Source organism: Dendrobates tinctorius, unplaced genomic scaffold (genome assembly GCF_039654945.1).
Source record: "Dendrobates tinctorius isolate UK_male_01 unplaced genomic scaffold, ASM3965494v1 ptg000091l, whole genome shotgun sequence".
Lineage (NCBI taxonomy): Eukaryota > Metazoa > Chordata > Amphibia > Anura > Dendrobatidae > Dendrobates > Dendrobates tinctorius.
In genome coordinates this window covers 7,830,220-7,855,564 of record NW_027361759.1, presented here as the reverse complement: position 1 = coordinate 7,855,564, position 25,345 = coordinate 7,830,220, and the positions used below count along the sequence as shown (strand labels likewise).

The following is a 25,345-nucleotide window of genomic DNA, read 5'->3' as shown; positions in this document are numbered from 1 at the left end:
CTGACGATGGCATCATCAGTGCTAACCATCTTAGTAGACATTTCAAAACTGTGCAGAGGGGTGCAGAGGTCCTTAATCTATGCCCACTCTGTAAATGTGACATATCACGTTTACAGCATCACTATACCAGTCATCTATATGCTGGAGCAGACTGCATTGGCCCAGGCTATACGACATGAAATACTACATCAGGGCTCATTGCTGCAGCCACAGTCACTGCAATATGTGCAAAGTGGAATTCCACCGTGTCGGCACATTGCATATCAACAGGTTAACTGACATGGACAAAGACCTCTGAATTGATGCAGGTCAATGAACAGAAATGAGCACACAGCTTATGTGCTTTCTGGAGCAGCTCACCCAGGCCTGGACAGTGGCTGAGAAAAAGCTGTACCATCATGTCAAGAACGTGAGCCATGCAAGGCATGTGTATGAGCTTGCCTCGCCATAGGGCCACTGTATTGGACATGGCCTTACCTGGATAAACGTTCAGTGGAGACAGCCACTGATCAAACTCAGCCTGGAGAGCTGTCCATAACTTTTCAGCTGTATGACTGCGATCTCCAAGGCATATCAATTTTAAGACTGCCTGATTGTGGTGAGCCCTGGCTATGCAGTATGGAGGTGGTGGGGGTTCACTCTGCACTGTTGGAACGTGTGTCTCATTAAGGTAGAGATTTAGGGTGCAGGTGGAGGCCCTAGAGGAGAAAGAGGAAGCATGAGCAGTGGAGTAAGTGTTAAATGTAGAGGTTCATCATGCAAGCCTTGGCGATTCCAACACTTGTGGAGCAGCGCCTGTCTTCACAGCCACCAGAGTCACCTAATGCACAGTCAGCGAGATGTAACACCCTTGGCAATGCTTACTTGTCCAAGTGTCTGTGGTGAAATGCACCCTGGCAGACAGAGACTTCATCAAGAAATGGGTGATCTTGTCTGCGACATGCTGGTGTAGCGCTGGCACAGCTTTCTTAGAAAAGCAATGGCGACTGGGTAATTAGTATTGGGGACTGCGACAGCCATCGGCTTTTGGAAACCATCTGTATCTACCAGGTGGATTTACAGCATTTTCATGGCCAACAAATTGTAGATGATGGAGTTCAACCTCTTTGCTTTGTCATGCGTAGGAGGAAGCAATCTTTTATGTGACTACAACTGCAGAACCGTGGGCTGGCTGCAGTACTGAGAGAGGGCGGAGTACGATGAACTGGACAAAATGCTGGACCATGAGAGAGGTGCAGATGGAGATGTTACTGTGGATTGAGAAACTTGTGGAGTGTTCGTTCTATGAAATCAGTTAAAAAAAGCAGGCATGTCCGCTTCCATTACAGCTGAAGGTGGCCTCTTAGAATCCAAGTTTCTGCAGTCAAAGACCTGTGTCTCAATAGTTGGCACCATAACAGAGGAGGAGAAAGAAGCAGCAGATGCGATTGATGGGGCGGCTGATGGTTGTTGAGGTCCGCTACAGTGATATTCCCACAGTAAAGCATGTTTCTTGTGAATGTGTAGGTTTATACATGTAGTAATCAAATTATTGCACTTTTTACCTCTACTCAGTTTTTTGCAAAGTTGGCAGATTACGTGAGTTGGTTCATCCTTTACAGTGTCAAAAAGGCCCAGGCTAAACAACCCTTGCTGTTATGATGAGTCACCGAAGGATGAAAAAACAAAATACCAGCTAAGTCCAGAAAAACCAGAGAGGTAGGCAGCTATCGGATTGCAGACCCCTGGACCTATCCACAACAACTAGCAGTAGCCGTGGGGGGTTCCTACGGTGCCCTAGACCCCTCGATCACAGCCGGAGAACTAGATAGCCTAAAGACAGAAAGGGGAAAAATTAACCTGGCCCAGAGCAGACCCCAAAGCAATAGGCAGCCCCCAACATATAATGATGGTGAAGCAAGATGAAAACACTAACACAGATAGAAAGATAGGTTGAGCAAATGATGGGGCCCAAGCTAACTACATAGGACAGGATAGGAAAGCTGCTGTCTGCCATCCGCAAAAACCCTATCAAAATGAGCCAACCGACTGATAGGAAAAACAGGCCCTGAAGTCGCTAGGCTTCAAAAGACTATATCAGCACTCAGGTATATTCTGAAGACAGAGCAAAAGATCAACAGATCAGAGACAAAAATGGAATTCAGCTCACCCCCGGCCGGGGATAGCAGAACTCCCAAAAAACAAGGCAAAACAAAAACAAAACTGAAGAGTACAAAGCAGAGCAGAAAACTTAGCTTTGAGATGCAGGAATCAGACTGGTCTCCAAGAATCCAGCAGGAAAATCACCAGCCAGGAAGAAGGGCGTCGGCAGCCATATATACAGTCCTCAATTCCAGCCACCCAGTCATCATCTAGCTGCCCAGGTGTTTGATAATCAGCCTCACTACCTTCCTTCACCAGAGGAGGGAGTTCATCAGACCTCAATTGTGAAGGGAAAAATGAACTCACAACAGTACCTCCCCCTTGAGGAGGGGTCACCGAACCCTCATCCATGCCACCAGGGCGATCCGGGTGAGCCCGATGAAAGGCATGCACCAATCTTTCGGCATGAATATCAGAGGCAGAGACCCTGGAATTATCCTCCTGACCATAACCCTTCCACTTAACCAAATACTGGAGTCTCCGTCTAGCCAGACGGAAATCCAGTATCTTCTCTACCTCATATTCCATGTTACCTTCAACCAATATAGGGTCAGGAGGTGCCACCACAGGAACTACTGGTTCAACAAACCTCTTCAACAAGGACATATGAAACACATTATGAATTTTAAATGTGACAGGAAGAGCCAACCGAAAAGAGACAGGATTAATAATCTCCAAAGTCTTGTAAGGTCCAATAAATCTAGGCTTAAACTTAGGAGAAGCCACCTTCATAGCGATATTTTTTGATGACAACCAAACCATATCACCCACCTTAAACTGGGGACCAACGGTCCTACGCCAGTAGGAAAACCGCTGGGCCTTTTCCTGGGATAGAGACAACTTATCCACTACTTGGTCCCAGATCTGGTGCATTCCCTCCACCACAGTGTCAACACCTGGGCAGGCAGAAGGCTCCACATGCCCTGAAGAAAATCGAGGGTGAAAACCAAAGTTACAAAAAAAGGTGACATCAAAGTGGCAGAACTAGCTCTATTATTTAAAGCAAATTCGGCCAAGGGCAAAAATGAAACCCAATCATCCTGATCAGCGGAAATAAAACATGTCAAATACGACTCCAAAGTCTGGTTTGTTCTCTCCGTCTGCCCATTGGTCTGAGGGTGAAACGCAGAGGAGAAGGACAACTGAATTCCCAGCTTGGAACAGAAAGTCCTCCAAAATCTAGACACAAACTGAACTCCTCTGTCAGACACAATGTTCTCAGGAATCCCGTGCAAGCGAACCACCTGTTGCAAAAACAAGGGCACCAACTCAGAGGAAGATGGCAACTTAGGGAGTGGTACAAGATGGACCATCTTAGAGAATCTATCACAAATCACCCAAATAACGGTCATTCTCTGAGAGACAGGCATATCAGAGATATGAAATATGGGTCCATGGCCTCCTGGGCACCGGCAAAGGCATCAACAAGCCACTAGAGCGAGAACAAGGTTTAGACCGGGAGCAAGTCCCACAGGACTGCACAAAATTCCTGACATCATGAGACAAGGCGGGCCACCAAAAAGACCGACTCACCAGATCTCTAGTACCAAAAATACCTGGATGACCAGCCAATGCAGAGCAATGAACTTCAGACATCACTCTCTTCCTCCACTGGTCTGGAACATACAACTTTCCACTGGGAAAACGCTCAGGTTTGTCCTCCTGAATCTCTTCCAGAGCACGTCTCAAATCGGGCGAGATGGCAGAAAGAACTACCCCTTCGCCTAAGATGGTAGCAGGCTTAGTCACAACAGGAGAATCAGCAAGGAAACTCCTAGAGAGGGCGTCTGCCTTGACATTCTTAGTGCCCGGAAGAAAAGAGACCACAAAATCAAAACGTGTGAAAAACAAGGCTCACCTAGCCTGTCTAGGATTCAAGTGCTTGGCCGACTTCATATAAATCAAATTCTTGTGGTCAGTAAGGACCACGACTTGGTGTTTGGCTCCCTCCAACCAATTTCTCCACTCCTCAAATGCCCATTTCATGGCCAACAGTTCCCGATTCCCCACATCATAGTTACGTTGGGATGGGGAGAACTTTCGGGAAAAGAAAGCACAAGGATTCATTTTAGATGTCACAGGATCTTTTTGGGACAACACCGCTCCTGCACCAATCTCAGAAGCGTCCACCTCCACCTGAAACGGGAGTGAGACATCAGGTTGCCGCAAAACCGGAGCAGAAGTGAATCTTCGCTTCAGCTCCTGAAAGGAAGAAATAGCCTCCGGAGACCAATTCAGCACATCAGCACCCTTCCTAGTCACATCCGTCAATGGCTTGGCAATACCAGAAAAATTAGCTATAAATTTCCGATAAAAATTAGCAAAACCCAAAAACTTCTGGAGGGCCTTCAAAGAAGTGGGCTGAACCCAATCATAAATGGCCTGTACCTTGGCCGGGTCAATTTCAATAGTTGACGGAGACAAAATAAATCCCAAAAATGAAATCCTCTGTACCCCAAAAAGGCATTTCGATCCCTTGACATACAGGGAATTCTCTCTCAAAATCCGGAACACAGTCCGAACATGTTCCACATGAGAGTCCCAATTCTTGGAGAAGATCAAAATATCATCCAGATAGATAATCAAAAATTTATCCACAAAGTCTCGGAATATATCATTCATGAAGCACTGTAAGACAGAAGGGGCATTAGTGAGCCCAAAAGGCATCACCAGGTACTCAAAATGTCCCTCCGGAGTATTAAACGCCATCTTCCATTCATCCCCATGCTTAATGCGAATAATATTATAAGCCCCCTGAGGTCAAGCTTGGTAAACCAGCAAGCACCTTTAACTCTGGAGAATAGATCAGAAATCAGGGGTAACGGATACTGATATTTAACAGTAATTTTGTTGAGGGCACGATAGTCAATACAAGGCCTTAATGAACCATCCTTTTTAGCCACCAAAAAAAAGACCAGCACCTAAGGGTGAAGAGGATGGTCTAATATGACCCTTCTCCAATGCCTCCTTAATATAGAATCGCATAGCCTCGTGCTCGGGTACAGATAAATTCAAAAGCCGACCCTTGGGGAATTTACACCCCGGGTTCAGCTCAATTGCACAGTAATAACTCCTATGAGGAGGCAAAGATGCAGACTCATTCTCACTAAATACATCATAAAAGTCAGCCAAATAGTCAGGAACATCATGCGGCTGGGGAGAGGTGGAGAAAACAGGAGCATCACTAAGGGCACACCGACAACCCCAACTCACCACAGACAAAGATTTCCAATCCAGAACTGGATTATGGATTTGCAACCAGGGAAACCCCAGAACAATGGTATCATGCAAATTATGCAACACCAAAAATCTGCAATTTTCTTGATGGTCTGGGGCGACCCGCATTACCACCTGGGTCCAAAACTGAGGTTTATTCTTCGCCAAAGGAGTAGCATCAATACCCCTCAAAGGGAAAGGCGTCCGCAGAGGTGTCATAGGAAATCCACAACGTTTAGCAAAATCCAAGTCCATCAGGTTAAGAGCTGCTCCTGAATCCACAAAAGCCTTGGCAGAAAATGTGGACAGGGAGCAGATCAGAGTAATTGCCAGAAGAAACTTAGGTTGAACACCACCCACATAAAACGTGTGTGCACAACGTTTCTCTCGTTTAGGGCAGACAGAAATAATATGCGAGGCATCTCCACAAAAAAAACACAGCTTATTATGCCTTCTGAACTCCTGACGTTGCACCCTAGACAAAACTCTATCACATTGCATAGGTTCAGACATTTGTTCAACAGGTGGCAACATCTCTCGTGTAGTTTTGCGTTCACGTAAACGCCGATCCACCTGAATGGCTAATGACATAGAATCGTCAAGACCAGAGGGAACAGGAAATCCCACCATAGTATCTTTTACAGTTTCTGACAAACCCTTCCGAAAGAGGGCTGCCAAGGCACCATCATTCCAGGTAGTAAGGACCGCCCACTTTCGGAATTTTTGACAGTACAACTCTGCCGAATCCCGACCCTGGCTTAAAGCCAACAGGGTCTTTTCAGCCTGATCAATAGCATTAGGTTCATCATACAACAACCCCACCCCAAGGCTTGAAAAAATGCGTTCACATTATTCAGAATAGGATCATCAGGTTTCAAAGAAAACACCCAATCCTGGGGATCGCTGCGCAGCAAAGAGATGACAATTTTAACCTGCTGCGTGGAGTTCCCCGACGAGTTAGGCTTTAAGGCAAAAAATAATTTACAATTATTCTTGAAATTCAAGAATTTAGACCAATCCCCAAAAAACACATCAGGAGTGGGAATCTTTGGTTCAGCCGCATGTGAATGAGCAAGATAGGCGGAAATTCCCCGCACTTCAGCAGCGAGCTGCTCCACACGATCTGACAATTGCTTCATCTCCATTGAGAGAAAAATTCCCCCTACGGCCTCAGAGATATAGAGGAAAAAATATGCACACAAAAAAAACAAAATTCTGACACTTTTTTTTTCTTTTACAATTCTCTCCTGCTATTGAGTACCCTAGGATCTGCGGTATGGCTGGTGATTCTGTTATGATGAGTCACCGAAGGAGGAAAAAACAAAATACCAGCTAAGTCCAGAAAAACCAGAGAGGTAGGCAGCTATCGGATTGCAGACCCCTGGGCCTATCCACAACAACTAGCAGTTGCCGTGGGGGGGTTCCTACAGTGCCCTAGACCCCTCGATCACAGCCAGAGAACTAGATAGCCTAAAGACAGAAAGGGGAAAAACTAAACTGCCCCAGAGCAGACCCCAAAGCAATAGGCAGCCATCAACATATAATGACGGTGAAGCAAGATGAAAACACTAACACAGATAGAATGATAGGTTGAGCAAATGATGGGGCCCAAGCTAACTACATAGGACAGGATAGGAAAGCTGCTGTCTGCCATCCGCAAAAACCCTATCAAAATGAGCCAACCGACTGATAGGAAAAACAGGCCCTGAAGTCGCTAGGCTTCAAAAGACTATATCAACACTCAGGTATATTCTGAAGACAGAGCAAAAGATCAACAGATCAGAGACAAAAATGGAATTCAGCTCACCCCCGGCCGGGGATGGCAGAACTCCCAAAAAACAAGGCAAAACAAAAACAAAACTGAAGAGTACAAAGCAGAGCAGAAAACTTTTGAGATGCAGGAATCAGACTGGTCTCCAAGAATCCAGCAGGAAAATCACCAGCCAGGAAGAAGGGCGTCGGCAGCCTTATATCCAGTCCTCAATTCCAGCCACCCAGTCATCATCTAGCTGCCCAGGTGTTTGATAATCAGCCTCACTACCTTCCTTCACCAGAGGAGGGAGTTCATCAGACCTCAATGGTGAAGGTAAAAATGAATTCACAACACCTTGCCACCCGTGTGAGCTGCAGACCCATGACGCATGGACGCTGCTGGTCAGAGGCACAGTTCTGGCTAAGGATGCATCACTCGTCATGGCTGGATCAATATGTGTCTGCAACATTCGGCGCAACATAACCCCTAACCTCCTCATCTTCATCCTCAGTTGTCACCTCATCATCATCATCATCATCCCCTATGTTATCACATTCCTCTCCCTTGGAGTCACCCTCTCATCTTCCTGCCCTGACAGCACAGAACAGTCTTCGTGGGCCTCAGATATCTGAGTCTCTCCAGGATCAACTTCCCCCCGGGTTAGCGTCTGATGACGAGGGTCCAGATGCTGTTCAGACCCTACTTCGTCCTGCCCCTGATCCAAGGTAAAAAAAAATTGGGGCATCTGTGCAGATTTCCTCCTCTTGACTCTGTGAAGCTTTTGAGTACACTTCTTATGACCATGGAATAGAATGTGTGAACAGCTCTTCAGACTCGCCCATCTGTGGTTCCATACAGTAAGTTGTATGGCTTGGAGAGTTGGGACGCGGGGGGAAGCAAGGGTAGTTTGGGTGGCATATCTGTGGACTGTATTGGGTGTGATGTGCAGGTGGAGGAAGAGAATAGGCCACTTGAAGCTGTGCTTGTCATCCATTTGCGCACATGCTCTTTCTGGGCCTCATCAACAAGGTGTACCGCTGTGCATCTGCCAAAGAAAGGTAGTGGAGTAGCCTGTCCAGTAACAGATGTTGTCAGTTATCTTTGTTTAGGATATGACGTTGTTGGTTCACTAGTGCTTTCCCAAACATTATCACCTACTCCACGTACACCTTGAACACCAAGCCTAAATCTCCTTCCGCCACGGCCTCGCTTTTTCAAAATCATGTTGCTCAGATAGAGAGGCAGAAGCAAAGTATTAGCAATCAAAAATTAGATTTTAAACTCTGACCACCTCTGCAAACAGATGAATTTCAGCGACAGTAAGTTCCTTGGTGAAATATGGCGTGCTGTATCGTGTTAGTCACAGAAGAATGAATTGCTTGAGTGTGGATGAGGCCTGTTTAACAAAGAAGATATGCTACAAACAATTTGAAAATTAAATGTCCCCTACTGTATTAAGTTAGGAACACAAGAATTTTTTGTGGACTAGAGATCTAGCATCTATAACACACTAGATGCTACAAACTAGTTTAACCCCTTTCTGACCGCTGATGTGCTATTGAGTCAGCGGTCAGTATCCCCTGCTTTGAGGTGGGTTCCAGCGGTGAGCCCACCTGAAAGCCGCGACATGTCAGCTGTTTTCAAGAGCTGACATGTGCCCGCAATAGGTGCGAGCAGAATTGCAATCCAGCCCCACCTATTCACTAGTTAAATCCCGCTGTCAAACTGTGGCAGCGGGCTTTAACCAGAGCTTGTGGCCGCATGGCCGGAAATGAGCACATCGCCGACCCCTGTCACATAATAGGGGGTCAGCAATGTGTTGCCATAACAACCTGAGGTCTCATAGAGACCTCTATGGTTGTTGATGTGGCATTGCTATGAGCGCCACCTGGTGGTCGGCGCTCATAGCAAGGCTATAATTCTGCTACATAAATGCGGTCTGCTCATCGCCTATATGTAGCAGAGCAAATCAAGTAGTGGATGCTTCTAGCCTCCCATGGAGGCTATTGAAGCATGCCAAATTTTAAAAAAGTTTTAAAAATATGAAAAAAATAAAAAAATATAAAAGTTTAAATCACTCCCCTTTCACCCCATTCAAAGTAAAACAATTAAAAAATCACACATATACATATTAGGCATTGTCGCATTCAGAACCGCCCGATCGATCAATAAAAAAAAGCATTAACCCGATCGTTAAATGGGGCAGCAGGAAAAAATAGAATCGCCAGAATAACTGGTTTTTGGTCGCCACGACATTGCATTAAAATGCAATAACGAAGGATCAAAAGATCGTATCTGCACATAAATGGAATCCTTAAAAACCTCATCTTGGTGCACAAAAAATAAGCCCTCACCCAACCCCAGATCACGAAAAATGGAGACGCTACGGGTATCGGAAAATGGAGCAATTTTCTTTTTTTATTTAGCAAAGTTTGGAATTTTTTTCACCACGTAGAAAAAAAAAAGAACCTAGACATGTTTGGTGTTTATGAACTCGTAATGACCTGGAGAATCATAATGGCAGGTAAGTTTTAGCACTTAGTGAACCTAGCAAAAAAGTCAAACAAAAAACAAGTGTGGGATTGCACTTTTCACCGCACTTGGAATTTTTTTCCAGTTTTCAAGTACATGACATGGCAAAACTAATTTCAAAGTCACGTATCCCCTACTGTATGACGTTAGTAACAGAAGAATTTTTTGGAGCGGGAATGGAAACGTGCAACAGGATCAATAACAGGGCAGCTATGGGAAGTACAAGATCCAGGATCCAGCCTACAACTATTATTCATCTACCGAACTGTAAAGGTAATGGAAGTGAAGTTTGTTGGATGCAGTGAAGAGCCAGAGGAAGAGAAGGGGTTAACAGAATTTACTCAAACAGGTTATTGACCTATAAGGAACACTCTGTGCAGGGAGGTTAAATCGACAACAAAATGGCACAGGAACACTGAACACAACAACAGAATTTGAACATAATATTTGGGGAAGGGGTGTACGAAAAGAGGTAACTTATCGCTTGAAGTTCTTGTTGGGGAGAGGCTGGAATATCTCCCCCCAGCATCATAGATCGTGGACAATGTCTCTGGCTCTGTTGCGGAGGTACGAAATGCACTGTCTCCCGACCATACTGATGTATCCGGATTCGCTTGGCTTGAGTACGTTGGAATGTAGAATCATAGAATCGTAGAGTTGGAAGGGACCTCCTGGGCCATCTGGTCCAACCCCCTGCTCAAAGCAGGATTCGCTAAATCATCCCAGTAAGATGCCTGTCCAGCCTCTGTTTGAAGACTTTCATTGAAGGACAACTTACCACTTCTCGTGGCAGCCTGTTCCACTCATTGATCACTCTAACTGTCAAAAAGTTTTTTCTAATATCTAATCTGTGTCTCCTCCCATTCAGTTTCATCCCATTGCTTCTAGTCTTTCCTTGAGCAAATGAGAATAAAGTTGATCCTTCTACAATGTGACAGCCCTTTAGATACTTGTAGACAGCTATTAAGTCTCCTCTTAGTCTTCTCTTTTGCAAACTAAACAATCCCAAATCCTGCAACCTTTCCTCATAAGACAGGGTTTGCAGACCGGTCACCATTCTGGTCGCTCTTTTCTGAACTTGCTCCAGTTTGTTGATGTCTTTTTTGAAATGTGGTGCCCAAAACTGGACACAATATTCCAGATGAGGTCTGACCAAAGAGGAGTAGAGGGAAATAATGACTTCACGTGATCTAGACTGTATGCTTCTGTTAATACATCCTAGAATTGCATTTGCCTTTTTTGCTGCTGCATCACATTGTTGACTCATATTCAGTCTGTGATCTATTAGTATACCCAAGTCTTTTTCACATGTGCTGTCACTAAGCCCTATTCCTCCCATTCTGTATATGCTTTTTTCATTTTTATTGCCCAGATGTAGTACTTTGCATTTCTCCCTGTTAAAAACCATTCTGTTAGTTGCTGCCCACTTCTCCAGTTTATTTAAATCTTTTTGAATCCTCTCTCTCTCTCTTCTCTAGTATTAGCTATCCCTCCTAGCTTTGTGTCATCAGCAAATTTAATCAGTTTACCCTCAATTCCTTCATCTAAATTGTTGATAAAGATGTTGAACAATACAGGGCCCAGGACAGAGCCCTGTGGTACCCCACTTGAGACATTCTTCCAACTGGATGTGCAGCCATTTACGACCACTCTTTGGGTCCGATCACTAAGCCAGTTATGAATCCACCTAACAGTTGCCTTGTCCATTCCATACTTAGTTATTTTTTCAATAAGGATTGTATGAGAGACTTTGTCAAATGCTTTGCTGAAGTCAAGATATACTATATCTACAGCATTTCCTTGATCCACCCAATCAGTGATACCGTCATAGAAGGAAATTAAGTTAGTCTGACATGACTTATTAGTTACAAACCCATGCTGACTCTGTTTAATCACTTCATTCTTATCCAGGTATTGACATACATGTTGTTTAATAATTTGTTCAAAGATCTTTCCTGTTATAGAAGTCAGACTCACCGGCCTATAGTTGCCTGGGTCCACCTTCTTCCCCTTTTTGAAGATAGGAACAACATTTGCTCTTCTCCAGTCTTCTGGGACTTCTCCTGTTCTCCAAGAATTTTCAAAGATTATGGAGAGGGGTTCAAAAATTTCTTCTGCTATCTCCTTCAGTACTCTGGGGTGTAATTCATCTGGACCTGGAGACTTGAATTCATTTAGGTTAGCTAAGTGTTTCCTCACTATCTTTCTGTTTATAGATATCCTGGATACTTCTATTCCCTTAATAGGACAGTGAAGAACAGTTGATGTTACATTTCCTTTCTGAGAGAAAACAGATGCAAAATAGGAATTTAAAAGTTCACTTCTCAACATCCTGTCTTACCATTTCATCATTTTCATCCTGTAAATATCCTATAGCATGTAGAAGCAGTCTCTTTGGTTGATTCTCTGGGATGACACAGAACATGAGCAGCTTGCAGGATCGCAGGCCGAGGCAGCATGCAAACCTCTAATGGACTCGCTATTAACAGGGCGAGTAAAATTATCTTTCACTAGGAGCGAGTAGGACCTGACCGGTGCAGGAAAGTCTGGAGACAGCTCAGTCAGGACACAGTCCATTGGTAAGTCAATCTCCAGAGAACTAGAGGATGTGGCGTTCACAGTCAGAGCAGTGGGGAGGGAGTCACCCTTCTCCTTGTTCTCCTGTCGCCTTCCTGCCAAATCTCTCTTGTTCCCGCGCTCAGCCCCTTTTATCTCCCCCACACCCCCTGCTGTCCTGTGCAAAGATCCTCCCCAGTCAGATTAATCTTCCCCCGGCAACAGTAGTGACAGTCCCTATAGTTCCAGCCCCAAAGTGAACAGGGAACTGATGAATCTGTCCTGGCTCATCTTCTTAGACAACACCAATTATCAGAGAGCGTTTGATGCTCATCAGAAGACAGGTGTAACAGATGCGTGTCTTAAGCTAGGCATAGAATATGCCCGTGAGAAATTGGATGCCAAAGATGCACATAATCTAGAAGATAGGCTCCTAAAATTTTCAAATTGATATGTCCCCTACTGTATGATGCTAGTAACTGAATAATTTTTTTGGGCAAAAATGGGAACGTACAGCAAGATCAATAACAGAGTGGCTATGGGAAGTACGAGATCCAGGATGCAGCCTACACCTATTACTCTTCAAACCAACACCAATTACCAGAGAGCGTTTGATGCTCATCAGAAGATAGATGTAACAGATGCACGTCTCAAGCTAGGTATAAAAGATGCCCATGAGAAATTGGATGCCAAAGATGCACATAATCTAGAAGATAGGCTCAAAACAATTTCAAACTCAGATCTCGGCTGCTCTGTCATGTTTGTAATAAATTAATTTTAATGTGCAACAGCTCTGCACAAAAACAATTTAAATGCCACTAAATGAAAAAGTTGGATATAGTGGGCTGTATCACATTCAGCAACAGAAAAAAATAGAATTTTTTAAAATGCGCATTAGGTCTGCAGATAGGTTCATATCTAGTGTTGAGCTTTCCGATACCGCAAGTATCGTGTATCGGCCGATATTTGCCGTATCGGAATTCCGATACCGAGTACTGATACTTTTTTCGTATCAGATACCGGAATCGGAAGTCCAAAATGCAATGAGCCACTTTTGTGGCTCTGATTGGCTGCCGAAATGACGTCATCATGATGCGCTGTCTGTGCGCATCATGATGCGCCGTCAGTTCGGGCCTTCGGGGGGGCTGTGCCGACTGTCCGGTGGTCTGCACCGGCCTGCCGGTGGTCTGTGCAGGCTCCGGTGGTCTGTGCCGGCCTGCCGGGGGGCTGTGCCGGCCTGCTGGTGGTCTGTGCAAGCTCCGGGGGTCTGTGCCGGCCTGCCGGTGGTCTGTGCAGGCTCCGGTGGTCTGTGCCGGCCTGCCGGGGGGCTGTGCCGGCCTGCCGGTGGTCTGTGCAGGCTCCGGTGGTCTGTGCCGGCCTGCCGGGGGGCTGTGCCGGCCTGCCGGTGGTCTGTGCAGGCTCCGGGGGTCTGTGCAGGCATCGTCCGATGGGACTACAAGTCCCATCGGGCTATGCCTGCTACCATGACAGTGATTGACACATTAGCCAATGATGGGACAGTAGTAGTCCCATCATCCGGCTAATGTGTTGAATGTAAAAAAAAAAAAAAAAATTTACATGCTACATACATGCTACATACATGCTACATACATACAACATGCATACTACATATATACTACATGTAACATACATACTACATACATGCTACATACATACTACATACATAATACATATATACTACATGCATGCAACATGCATACAACATATATACTACATGCATGCAACATGCATACTACATATATACTATATATACTACATGTAACATACATACTACATATATACTACATGCTACATACATGCAACATACACACTACATGCTACATACATGCAACAAACTACATGCATACTACATACATACTATATACATGCTACATACATACTACATACATGCTACATACATACATACTACATACATGCTACATACATACTACATACATACACTGCATGCATGCAACATACATACTACATATATACCACATGCATGCAACATGCATACTACATATATACTGCATTTATACTACATGCATGCAACATACATATATACTACATACAATACATACATATAGACATACAGTACATATAACATAGAGTACATACTCACCGTCACTTGTCACTTTGATCCCCGAAGCCATTGTCGCCTGAGGAATAAATATCAAAATAAAAAAACACCAATATACTTACCCCGATCCGCAGAAGTCCACGAGGGTCCCACGTCCATCTTGCGTGGAGAACAGCAGCATCAGCTGATGCTACCGTTCTCTACCAGCTCCAGGAATACAATGACGGAAGGTAGGTATCCTTCCGCACTGTATTCCTCCACCACTTTAAAAAAAAAAAGTCCCTAGTCTCACTTTATGCCATTGCTGCGTGGGAAATTCCCACAAAGCAATGGCATAAAGTGAGACTAGGGACTTTTTTTTACAGACGGATGATGCCTGCACAGACTACCGGAGCCTGCACAGACCACCGGCAGGCCGGCACAGCCCCCCGGCAGGCCGGCACAGCCCCCCCCCGGAGCCTGCACAGACCACCAGCAGGCCGGCACAGCCCCCCGGCAGGCCGGCACAGACCACCAGCAGGCCGGCACAGCCCCCCGGCAGGCCGGCACAGACCACCGGCAGGCTGGCACAGCCCCCCGGCAGGCCGGCACAGACCACCGGAGCCTGCACAGACCACCGGCAGGCCGGCACAGCCCCCCGGCAGGCCGGCACAGACCACCGGAGCCTGCACAGACCCCCCGGCAGGCCAGCACAGCCCCCCAGCAGGCCGGCACAGCCCCCCGGCAGGCCAGCACAGACCCCCGGCAGGCTGGCACAGCCCCCCGGCAGGCCGGCACAGACCACCGGAGCCTGCACAGACCCCCCGGCAGGCCGGCACAGCCCCCTGGCAGGCCGGCACAGACCACCGGAGCCTGCACAGACCCCCCGGCAGGCCAGCACAGCCCCCCGAAAGGCCCGTACAGACCCCAGAGAGGCTGTACAAGGCAAAAATAGGGTTTTTCTTATTCCGATACCGGAAGTCCCATAGACTTGAATGGGTCTTCCGGTATCGGAATCGGCGATACCCGATAATTTTTTTAGATCGGCCGATACCATCCGATCCGATACTTTTAAGTATCGGACGGTATCGCTCAACACTATTCATATCACCACCACAAAATGACAGCGTGGGACAGGGCAGGCTGTTTCACATTTAGCAGCAGAAAGAATTATATATTTTTTAATATGCCTTAGGTCTTCAGACAGTTTCATTGGCTTGGGGAGGGCATTTATGCAGGGGGCATTTATGCACATGTAATCTAAGTACATGTATCAAAGTACTGGCAGTTATAACATGGCAGTTAGACAGGGCTGGAGACAGGTAAGACATTTATATACATCTTCTCCCTGTACATTTGGATTACAACAAATATTTACCATATGCATTTGTGTAATTTATATCCTGGCCGCTGCATTCACACACATCCACCGCCCTGCCATTAACTCTCTACACTCCATCCATATCAGCCCCTCGCCCCTTTCCTCTCCTATGTATAGCACTCACGCTCTTTTCACATTGCTACACAGCACAGATCCAGTCAGTCCCACCATTCAACATCAGAGACGCTCTCACAAATCACTTAACCATCTGCTCACTCTTTCTATCCTCCTTCTCCTAGTCGCAGGAGACATTGCTCCCAACCCTGGCCCCCCATGTTATAGAAAGTCAAACCCCCCATCTGCTACACTCAGAAACCCCTCTAATCTTATCAATATTCCCTGCCTGCCATCTGTCTCTCTTAATTGTGCACTTTGGAATTCTTGCTCAGCGTGTAACAAACTCTCCTTCATTCATGACTTTTTCCTCTCTAATTCTCTTAACCTCCTGGCTCTTACTGAAACCTGGATCCAGCAGTCAGACACTACTGCCGCTGCTGCTCTTTCATACGGGGACTACACTTCTCTCATACCCCAAGATCAGACAATAGAGCAGGTGGAGGCGTTGGTCTGCTCCTATCACCAAAATGTACATTTCAAGTTATCCCTCAACTACCCTCACTAGTCTTCCCTTCTTTTGAGGTCCATGCCGTCAGACTCTACACCCCCTTCTCCATGCGAGTGGCGGTGGTGTATCGTCCTCCCGGCCCCTCCCATCAGTTCCTGGATCATTTTGCCACTTGGCTTCCACATTTTCTCTCCTGTGACATCCCTACCCTCATCATGGGCGATTTCAACATCCCCATTGCTCTTCCCCTCTCACCATCTGCTACTCACCTTTTATCTCTAACCTCCTCATTTGCCCTTGCGCAGCTTACTAATTCTCCAACGCATGAAGACAGAAATTCCCTTGATTTGGTCTTCTCTCGGCTTTGTGCAGTGGATGATTTTGCAAACTCCCCTCTCCTGCTCTCTGACCACAACCTTCTTTCATTCTCTATCAAGAACTGCCAGGCTGCTCAGGTCACCCCCACTGTCCAGACTTATAGAAACATACAGGCCATTAACACCCAGAAATTTATGAAGAACTTGCAGTCTTCATTGGCCCCTATCTCCTCCCTCTCCTGTCCTGATTCTGCATTGAAGCATTACAATGAAACACTTCAAAGTGCCCTGGATGAATTTGCACCCCCTATAAATAGAACACCACAACGCAGACGGCGACAACCCTGGCACACGGTGCAAACACGTTTCCTGCAGCGGTGCTCCAGGTGCGCCGAACATCTGTGGAGAAAATCCAATCTAAACGAAGATTTCATCCATTTTAAGTTTATGCTTCGAACATACAACACTGCCCTTCACCTCCCCAAACAAGCCTATTTCAACACCCTCATCACGTCACTGTCCAATAACCCGAAACGTCTCTTTGACACTTTTCATTCTCTACTCAACCCAAGAGTACAGGCCCCAACCACGGAGCTCCGAGCTGACGATCTGGCCAATTACTTCAAAGAAAAAATTGACCAGATCCGACAGGAAATTATCTCTCAATCACCTCATACCATGCACTGTCCTCCCTCCCCCACTGCATCTAGCTCACTCTCTGATTTTGAACCAGTCACAGAAGAAGAAGTAAGCAGGCTCCTTGCATCTTCTCGCCCAACCACTTGCACCAGTGACCCATTTCCGTCACATCTGCTCCAGTCCCTTTCCCCTGCTGTCACCCCTCACCTAACTAAAATATTTAACCTCTCTGTCTCTTCTGGTATTTTTCCCTCCTCATTTAAGCATGCTATCATACATCCACTACTTAAAAAACCATCCCTCGAACAAAACTGTGCCGCTAACTATAGACCTGTCTCTAATCTTCCCTTCATCTCTAAACTCCTGGAACGCCTGGTCCACTCCCGTCTGATCCGCTATCTCTCTGATAACTCTCTTCTCGACCCTCTCCAATCTGGTTTCCGCTCTTTACACTCTACTGAAACTGCCCTCACTAAAGTCTCTAATGATCTACTAACAGTTAAATCAAATTGTCATTACTCCATGCTAATTCTCTTGGATCTCTCTGCAGCATTCGACACTGTGGATCATCAACTCCTCCTCACTATGCTCCGTTCCATTGGCCTCAAGGACACCGTTCTCTCATGGTTCTCCTCCTATCTCTCCGACCGCTCCTTTACTGTATCTTTTGCCGGTTCCTCCTCCTCTCACCTTCCCCTTACTGTTGGGGTTCCTCAAGGATCAGTTCTAGGCCCCCTCCTCTTCTCCTTGTACACTGCCCCTATTGGTCAAACAATCAGTAGATTTGGTTTCCAGTACCATCTCTATGCTGATGACACCCAATTATACGCTTCTTCTCCTGACATCACGCCAGCCTTTCTAGAAAACACCGGCGATTGTCTAAACGCTGTGTCTAATATCATGTCCTCACTATATCTGAAACTGAACCTGTCAAAGACTGAACGCCTGGTGTTTCCTCCCTCTTCTAATGTACCTATACCCGACATTGCCATTTCTGTGTGTGGTTCCACTATTACTCCCCAGCAACAGGCCCGCTGTCTTGGGGTCATACTTGATTCCGAGCTTTCCTTTGCCCCCCACATTCGATCACTGGCTCGCTCTTGTCATCTGCACCTCAAAAACATTTCTAGAATCCGACCTTTTCTTACTTTTGACTCTGCAAAAACTCTTACTGTTTCTCTTATTCACTCTCGTCTCGACTATTGTAATTCTCTTCTAATCGGTCTCCCTCTTACCAAACTCTCCCCTCTCCAATCTGTCTTGAATGCTGCAGCCAGGATCATATTCCTCACCAATCGTTACACCGATGCCTCTACCTTGTGCCAGTCATTACACTGGCTACCCATCCACTCCAGAATCCAGTACAAACTTATTGCCCTCACCCACAAAGCCCTCCATAGCTCAGCACCACCTTACATCTCCTCCCTTGTTTCAGTATACCACCCTACCCGCACCCTCCGTTCTGCTGATGACCTGAGGTTAGCATCCTCAATAGTCAGAACCTCCCACTCCCGTCTCCAAGACTTTACACGTGCTGCGCCAATTCTTTGGAATGCACTTCCCAGGTCAATACGATTAGTCCCCAATCCCCACAATTTTAAGCGTGCCCTGAAAACGCATTTATTCAGACTGGCCTATCGCCTCAACACATTAACCTAATCTATCCCTGTGTGGCACAGCCAAAAGTTTTACCATAACCAGGTTCCCCGCATCATGTTCCCACATGCTTTATGCATCCATTAGCCCTCTGTGTCTGTACTGTTACACACTTAACATTATGGCTGGTCCAAACAATCAAGGCAACTGTTACCACCCACCTTTCGTGTCTCCCTTTTTCCCCCATAGACTGTAAGCTTGCGAGCAGGGCCCTCATTCCTCTTGGTATTTTGTTATAATCTACTGTATGTGATTATTGTTATGCTGTAATGTCTATTGTCTGTACAAACCCCCTCTGAAATGTAAAGTGCTGCGGAATATGTCAGCGCTATAGAAATAAAATTTATTATTATTATTATTATATCACCACAGCACTAAATGACAAGGTGGGATACAGCAGGCTGTTTCACATTTAGCTAGTGAAAAAATATTAATTAGAATGCTATACTCATGTATGCAGCACAATAGAAGCAGTGTACAACAAGTGCCCTACTGGTTTTCTTTTTGGACCTCAGTATGGCCAAAAAAGAAAAAAAGTGCTGGAATTTAAATTTAACAGCCACACTGGACACTAGCTACCTAAAGTATCTCACTGATATACAGCCGCCTATCAAAGTAGCTAAAATGCAAAGACAGAAGGCTTTTCACATTTAGCTAGTGAAAAATATTATTTAGAATGCTATACTTGTGCATGGAGCACAATAGAAGCAGTGCACAACTTAATAGTAGGACATGTGGCCTGCTGGCTTTGTCTGTGGACCTCAATAATGGCCAAAAAAAAAATTCCAGAAGGTAAATTTCACAGCCACACTGGGCACACTAGCTACACTATCTCACTGATATACAACCACCTAACTGACTATATAAAATATTGCTGTTAACAGTGTCAGCGTCAGGAGCAGCCTCTCTGCACTGTTAACGTGTCAAAATAGCGCTAAAACAAGATGTCTGTTATTTATATGGCGAGGGACGTGTGATTTCAGCAGCTAATGACACAAGCCATTGAGTCAGGACATTGTGGGTGTTTCCTGCGCCCTGATTGGCTAGCCACAATGTGCACACATAAAGTTAGGGAAAAAAAGACTGTTTAAAAGAACGTCACACCTCTGAGCTCTGCAAACCCCCTCCCCTCATCAAACACGTGCCAAACACTCATGATACACCACCATTATCGTTGCTAAAGTGCTGAAAATATATTTGTGGCAATGCAAATATTTTCCTGCACTTTTACCGAATGTTACCAATTTTTACCGATTTTATAAAATTTTGCTAGGGTTTCTGATCACAAATCCAAATGTGCCATATTCGTGTCGAATTTATGTTTGGCGATTGTTTTCTGAACAAATTCACTCATCACTACTCATGGTTTGACTTGCATTTGGCCCATCAAAGTCACCTTGTGTTATTTATATGCATGTCTGTCGACAATCATCTGTTTTCTTTTATTTATGTAAAAGTCTGTACTTTTGTGATTTAAGAAAATTATTTTTCTGTTTGTCTTCAAACTTTTCAATAGAAATAAGCAATTATAATATCCCTGGCTCATATGATATAATGATAGGTATGGACCCTTAGAAAACAATATGCATCACTAGGCTGGAAGTTCTTTTATAATTTTAATGCCGAAGCTTTGTCAAAGATGTTGAGAGGGGTTTTTCTTTAGCAATTATCTTGTTTCCCAACAGCCTACCTTATGCTGTCAGAAGTAAACTTGCAAGTTATAACTGCGCTTAACATTTGTCACTAGTGTAGCTTGAGCTTAGAGAATATAGTGTAGCTTCTCATAAGTGGCCATGAGGGGAAATCAGAGGTTGAGCTAATGATATTCACCCTGTAAAATAACACCATAGAGTGAAATAAGCAATCTAGTGAATATTAACTATCCTAAGGGAAAATTGCCTGCAGTAAAACTTAATACATCCTTTCCAAATGTGTAGCTGTTCCTTTGATCAAAACTATTTCAGGAACATATTTTTTTTTGTAAATTATATTCCTTTGCTTTCATTATTTTTGTGACAATGATGAACCCACAATACTCAAAAGTATTAACTGCATAAGCTATAGTGTAGAATATGAGGTAGAGGCAAAAAAGAGCAGAAACATGCATAAGATGATATGCTCCAAGAAACATAAGAGAAGAGGTTTGGATCCAGCAAGAGTAATGCAATGTTCTCAGCATCAAGCAATTGAAATGTTATACATGAGCAGTGATAATCAAATTTTGTGAAATTCGAATTTGCCAGGTTCAGTAATTTTTCAAAGATTTTTTTATTCACAGTGCATTGATTGGTCATTAATTGCCATTAATTGCAAAACTGCAAAGCCTCCAAAGAAATTGAAAATAGATTTGTCACACACCGAGATCTCCCAGGAATGTATTCAACCCCTTTCAAGGCCTTTGACATTATTAAGGTTATGCTCATGTCATACTTGCCTTCCTATAGAAACAAATGGAAAGCTGGTAGCAAATAGCTACAGATTATTGAATCTTTTAAAACTTAAATTCATCAGTTCTGTCGAAATGCTTTTAAACATTTTATTTGCAGCTAATTGATTCAAGGGATTCGCATTACTGCACTGGGGCATTCCCATATCAAAGGCACCATGTCACAAAAAAGCTTTACACATATTTGATAGTTTATATCTGTTTAATGAGGGGTTTAATTGTCCTCTGGACAGAGATGTGAATATTGTTAATGGACATATGTCTATATAATATATTATATTGAATTTTCCATTAAGGGTATATCTATATTGGCCTATGGATTAACAAGTACAGTAACACCTACAAATCACCAAATAAAATAATACATGAATCAATAAATATCCCTATAGTGAATGATACAGGTGGCAACCACTCAAATGCCAGAAGAACCAAAAGAAAACCCCAAAACAGTGGACTAAAGGGAATGCCAGACAGACGAATGTTCGAATAAAATTGCCTTTATTAGATAACAAAGGCAAATGGTAGTACTACAACAAAAACATGTGCCCATACTAGGAAAATACATAAAAATACAAAACAAAAAAAATATATATATAAAGAATGATTTTAAAAAATATATATAGCAAAAAATATATTTCTATATCTCAGCAAAAAAATATAATATAAACAGAAAGATGGAGACAAAAGAAGAAAAAATATATATAAATAATTAAAATCACATAAATGAGGCTCCAAAGATGTTCCTTCAGGGGGAAATTGCATATATCATAAAAAGTGTAAAATCACAAATAATTATTTAAAATAAACCCTAAAAAAGGGGGTTGGGGGGGGTGTTGGATTATATGACCGAAAAAGCGAGACTCAGTGATACTGGTAAATACGCAAAAATAGCCAAAAGGTCAATTAAAGAATGTGAAAAAAATGGAAAAAAAAGTAAATACACACTAGTGCGAAAAAGCAATTAAAGTGCAATGGTGTAAAGTACACAAAGAAATATATATGTATAATAAATGCTTATGCAGTTCATAAAGTGATTCATATGCAAATATGACAATGAAGGAACAATAAAAGAAGCCTGTACCTTAAAGGTCCTACTGAGGGCACACCCCAACGCGTCTGTCTGGTCCACACAATTAGCACATAGGATTTAGATGTTGAGATGTGGACTGGTGGCTGGACCACACAATTAGCACAAAATATTTATTTGCTGAAATGTGGACTGGTGGCATTACCACATAATTAGCACAAATGATTTACATGTTGAAGTGGTGACTGGCTGCTGAAGCACAGAATCAGCAGCTCTATGGATTTACTGTATATGCTGAAGTGGCGACTGGTCGCTGTACCACAGAATCAGGAGCACCATGAATTTATGTGCTGGATAGGCGACTGGTCATAAGTATTCAGACCCTTTGCTCAGTATTGAGTAGAATCATCCTTTTGAGCTAGTGCTGTCATGAGTCTTCTTGGGAACGATGCATCAAGTTTTTCACACCTGGATTTGGGGATCCTCTGACATTCTTCCATGCAGATCCTTTCCAGTTCCGTCAGGTTCTTTGGTGAACGTTGGTGGGCAGCCATTTTCAGGTCTCTCCAGAGATGCTCAATTGAGTTTAGATCAGGGCTCTGGTTGGACCAGTCAAGAATGGTCACAGAGTTGTTCTGAAGCCACTCCTTTGTTATTTTACCTGTGTGCTTAGGTCATTGTCTTGTTGGAAGGTGAACCTTCGACCAAGTCTGAGGTCCAGAGCACTCTGGAAGAGGTTTTCATCCAGAATATCTGTGTACTTGGCCGCATTCATGTTTCCTTCAATTGCAAGTCATCCTGTCCCTGCAGCTGAAAAGCATGCCCATATCATAATGCTGCCACCACCATGTTTCACTGTTGGGATGTATAGAGCAGGTGATGAGCAGTGCCTGGTTTTCTCCACACATACTGCTTAGAATTATCACCAAAAAGTTCTAACTTTGTCTCATCAGACCTGAGAATCTTATTTCTCATAGTCTGGGAGTCCTTCATGTGTTTTTTTAGCTAACTGTATGTGGGCTTTCATATATCTGGCACTGAGGAGAGGCTTCCGTTGGGATACTCTGCCATAAAGGCCCGACTGGTGGAGGGCTGCAGTGATAGTTGATTTGTGGAACTTTCTCCCATCTCCCTATTGCATCTGTGGAGCTCAGCCACAGTAATCTTTGGGTTTTTCTTTACCTCTCTCACCAAGTCTCTTCTCTCACTATTGTTCAGTTTGGCTGGATGGCCAGGTCTAGGAAGACTTCAGGTGGTCCCAAACTTCTTCCATTTAAGGATTATGGATGCCACTATGCTCTTAGGAACCTTGAGTACTGCAGAAATTCTTTTGTAACCTTTGCCAGATCTGTGCCTTGCCACAATTCTGTTTCTGAGCTCCTTGGCCAGTTCATTTGACCTCATGATTCTCATTTGGTCTGATATGCACTGAGAGCTGTGAAGTCTTATATAGACAGGTGTGTGCCTTTCTGAATCTAGTCCTATAAGTTTAATTAAACACAGCTGGACTCCAATGAAGGAGTAGAACCATCTCAAGGAGGATCACTTAAATGTGAGTGTAAGAGCAAAGAGTCTAAATACTTACTACCATGTGATATTTCAGTTTCCTTCTTATTAATAGGTCATATATGATGCAGTGAGCTAGAAATCAGACGTGACACTGCAGCGCAAAAAGGCAAGGAGCAGCAGGAGAACACCGAAAGTGTGCACACACCGCACACGCTGTTAGCAGAAAAATCAGACATATTTGCGTAGTTGTTCAGGAAGTTCTATACTTTCCAGTTAAGCACATACATGAGGCAAGGGATGTGAGTCAAACTGGCTAGACCCAGAGCTACTACCACATTTCACCTGTTATCGCAAACCACAAGGCTGAGCTTGAGGTTCACGGGCACCACCACTCATCTGTTTGCTGCTTGATCATTTTCCACAGCTCTTGCGTGACCCCCAAACAAATGAGTTGCAGAACAGCCTGCTGTCATTTTCCCCTGGCTGTGTTGAAATTGTTGGTCCAGGGCTCACTGTGGCCGGATGAGGACGTGATGGAGGAAACGGAGTAGGAAGAGGAGGATAAATAGTTACATAGATACATAGGCACATAGGGTGAAAAAAGACCTAGATCCATCAACTTCAACCTTCCTCCACTAATTGTACATTTTGTCACTGATTTAATTATAACCCACAATGTTATGTGTATTGAGGAAATCATCTATCCCTTTTTTAAAAGCTGTTATTGTGTCTGCATTTCCTACCTCTTGTGGTAGGGTATTCCACAGTCTGACAGCTCTAACTCTAAAGAACCCTTTCCTAAAATCTTGTTTTGTTTCGTGGCTGTTGCTTGATATTGAGCACTGCTGCTCAGGTTACTTGTAGCCAGAATACCCAAGTCCTTCTCACTTTCTGTAGTCCTGAGTACACTTTTATTTAATGCATAATAGGCAATAGGATTACTCTGTCCTAGTTGCATTACTCCACATTTATCTACCTTAAACCTAATTTACCAAGTGTTTGCCCATTCAGACATCTTATCCAGATAGGTTTGCAATATTATAATGTCAAGGTCAGATTTTAATATCCTACATAGGTTAGGTGTTGTCAGCAAAGACTTACACTTTACTTTAAATCCCATCCACTAGGTCATGAACAAAGAGGTTAAAAAGATTCAGTCCTAGCACAGATCCCTGGGGTTCCCCACTGCTGACTATATCCCATTTAGAGAACATATCATTTATGAAGACTATTTGTTTCCTGTCATTTAACCAATTCCTTACCATCTACATTTAGTTTCCCCCAGTCCTTGCTTCTGTAGCTTCAGTATAAAGCTGTTATGTGGTGCAGTATCAAAAGCCTCTGCAAAATCTAGATAAATCACATCAGCCGCATTACCAACATCTAGATTTGCACTTACCTCTTCATAGAAACCCAACATGTTGGTTAGACATGTCTTGCCTTGAATTTGTGCTGTTTGTCATCTATTATATTATTCTCTGCAATGTATCTCTGCAGGTCATCTGTTATAATGCCCTCAAAAACTTTGTACACTAATGATGTCAGAC

General features: G+C 44.1%; 1 protein-coding gene across 1 annotated transcript in view; it reads right to left on the bottom strand.

Annotated features, from left to right (window-relative positions):
- LOC141098446 (zona pellucida-like domain-containing protein 1) overlaps positions 1-24,756 on the bottom strand; it is a 143,331-nt gene extending 118,575 nt beyond the window's left edge. Inside the window, exon 1 of the mRNA XM_073586266.1 lies at positions 24,542-24,756. Coding sequence (XP_073442367.1) covers positions 24,542-24,756 — 215 coding nt within the window. The remainder of the gene's footprint in view (positions 1-24,541) is intronic.
- Positions 24,757-25,345: the final 589 nt, after the last annotated feature.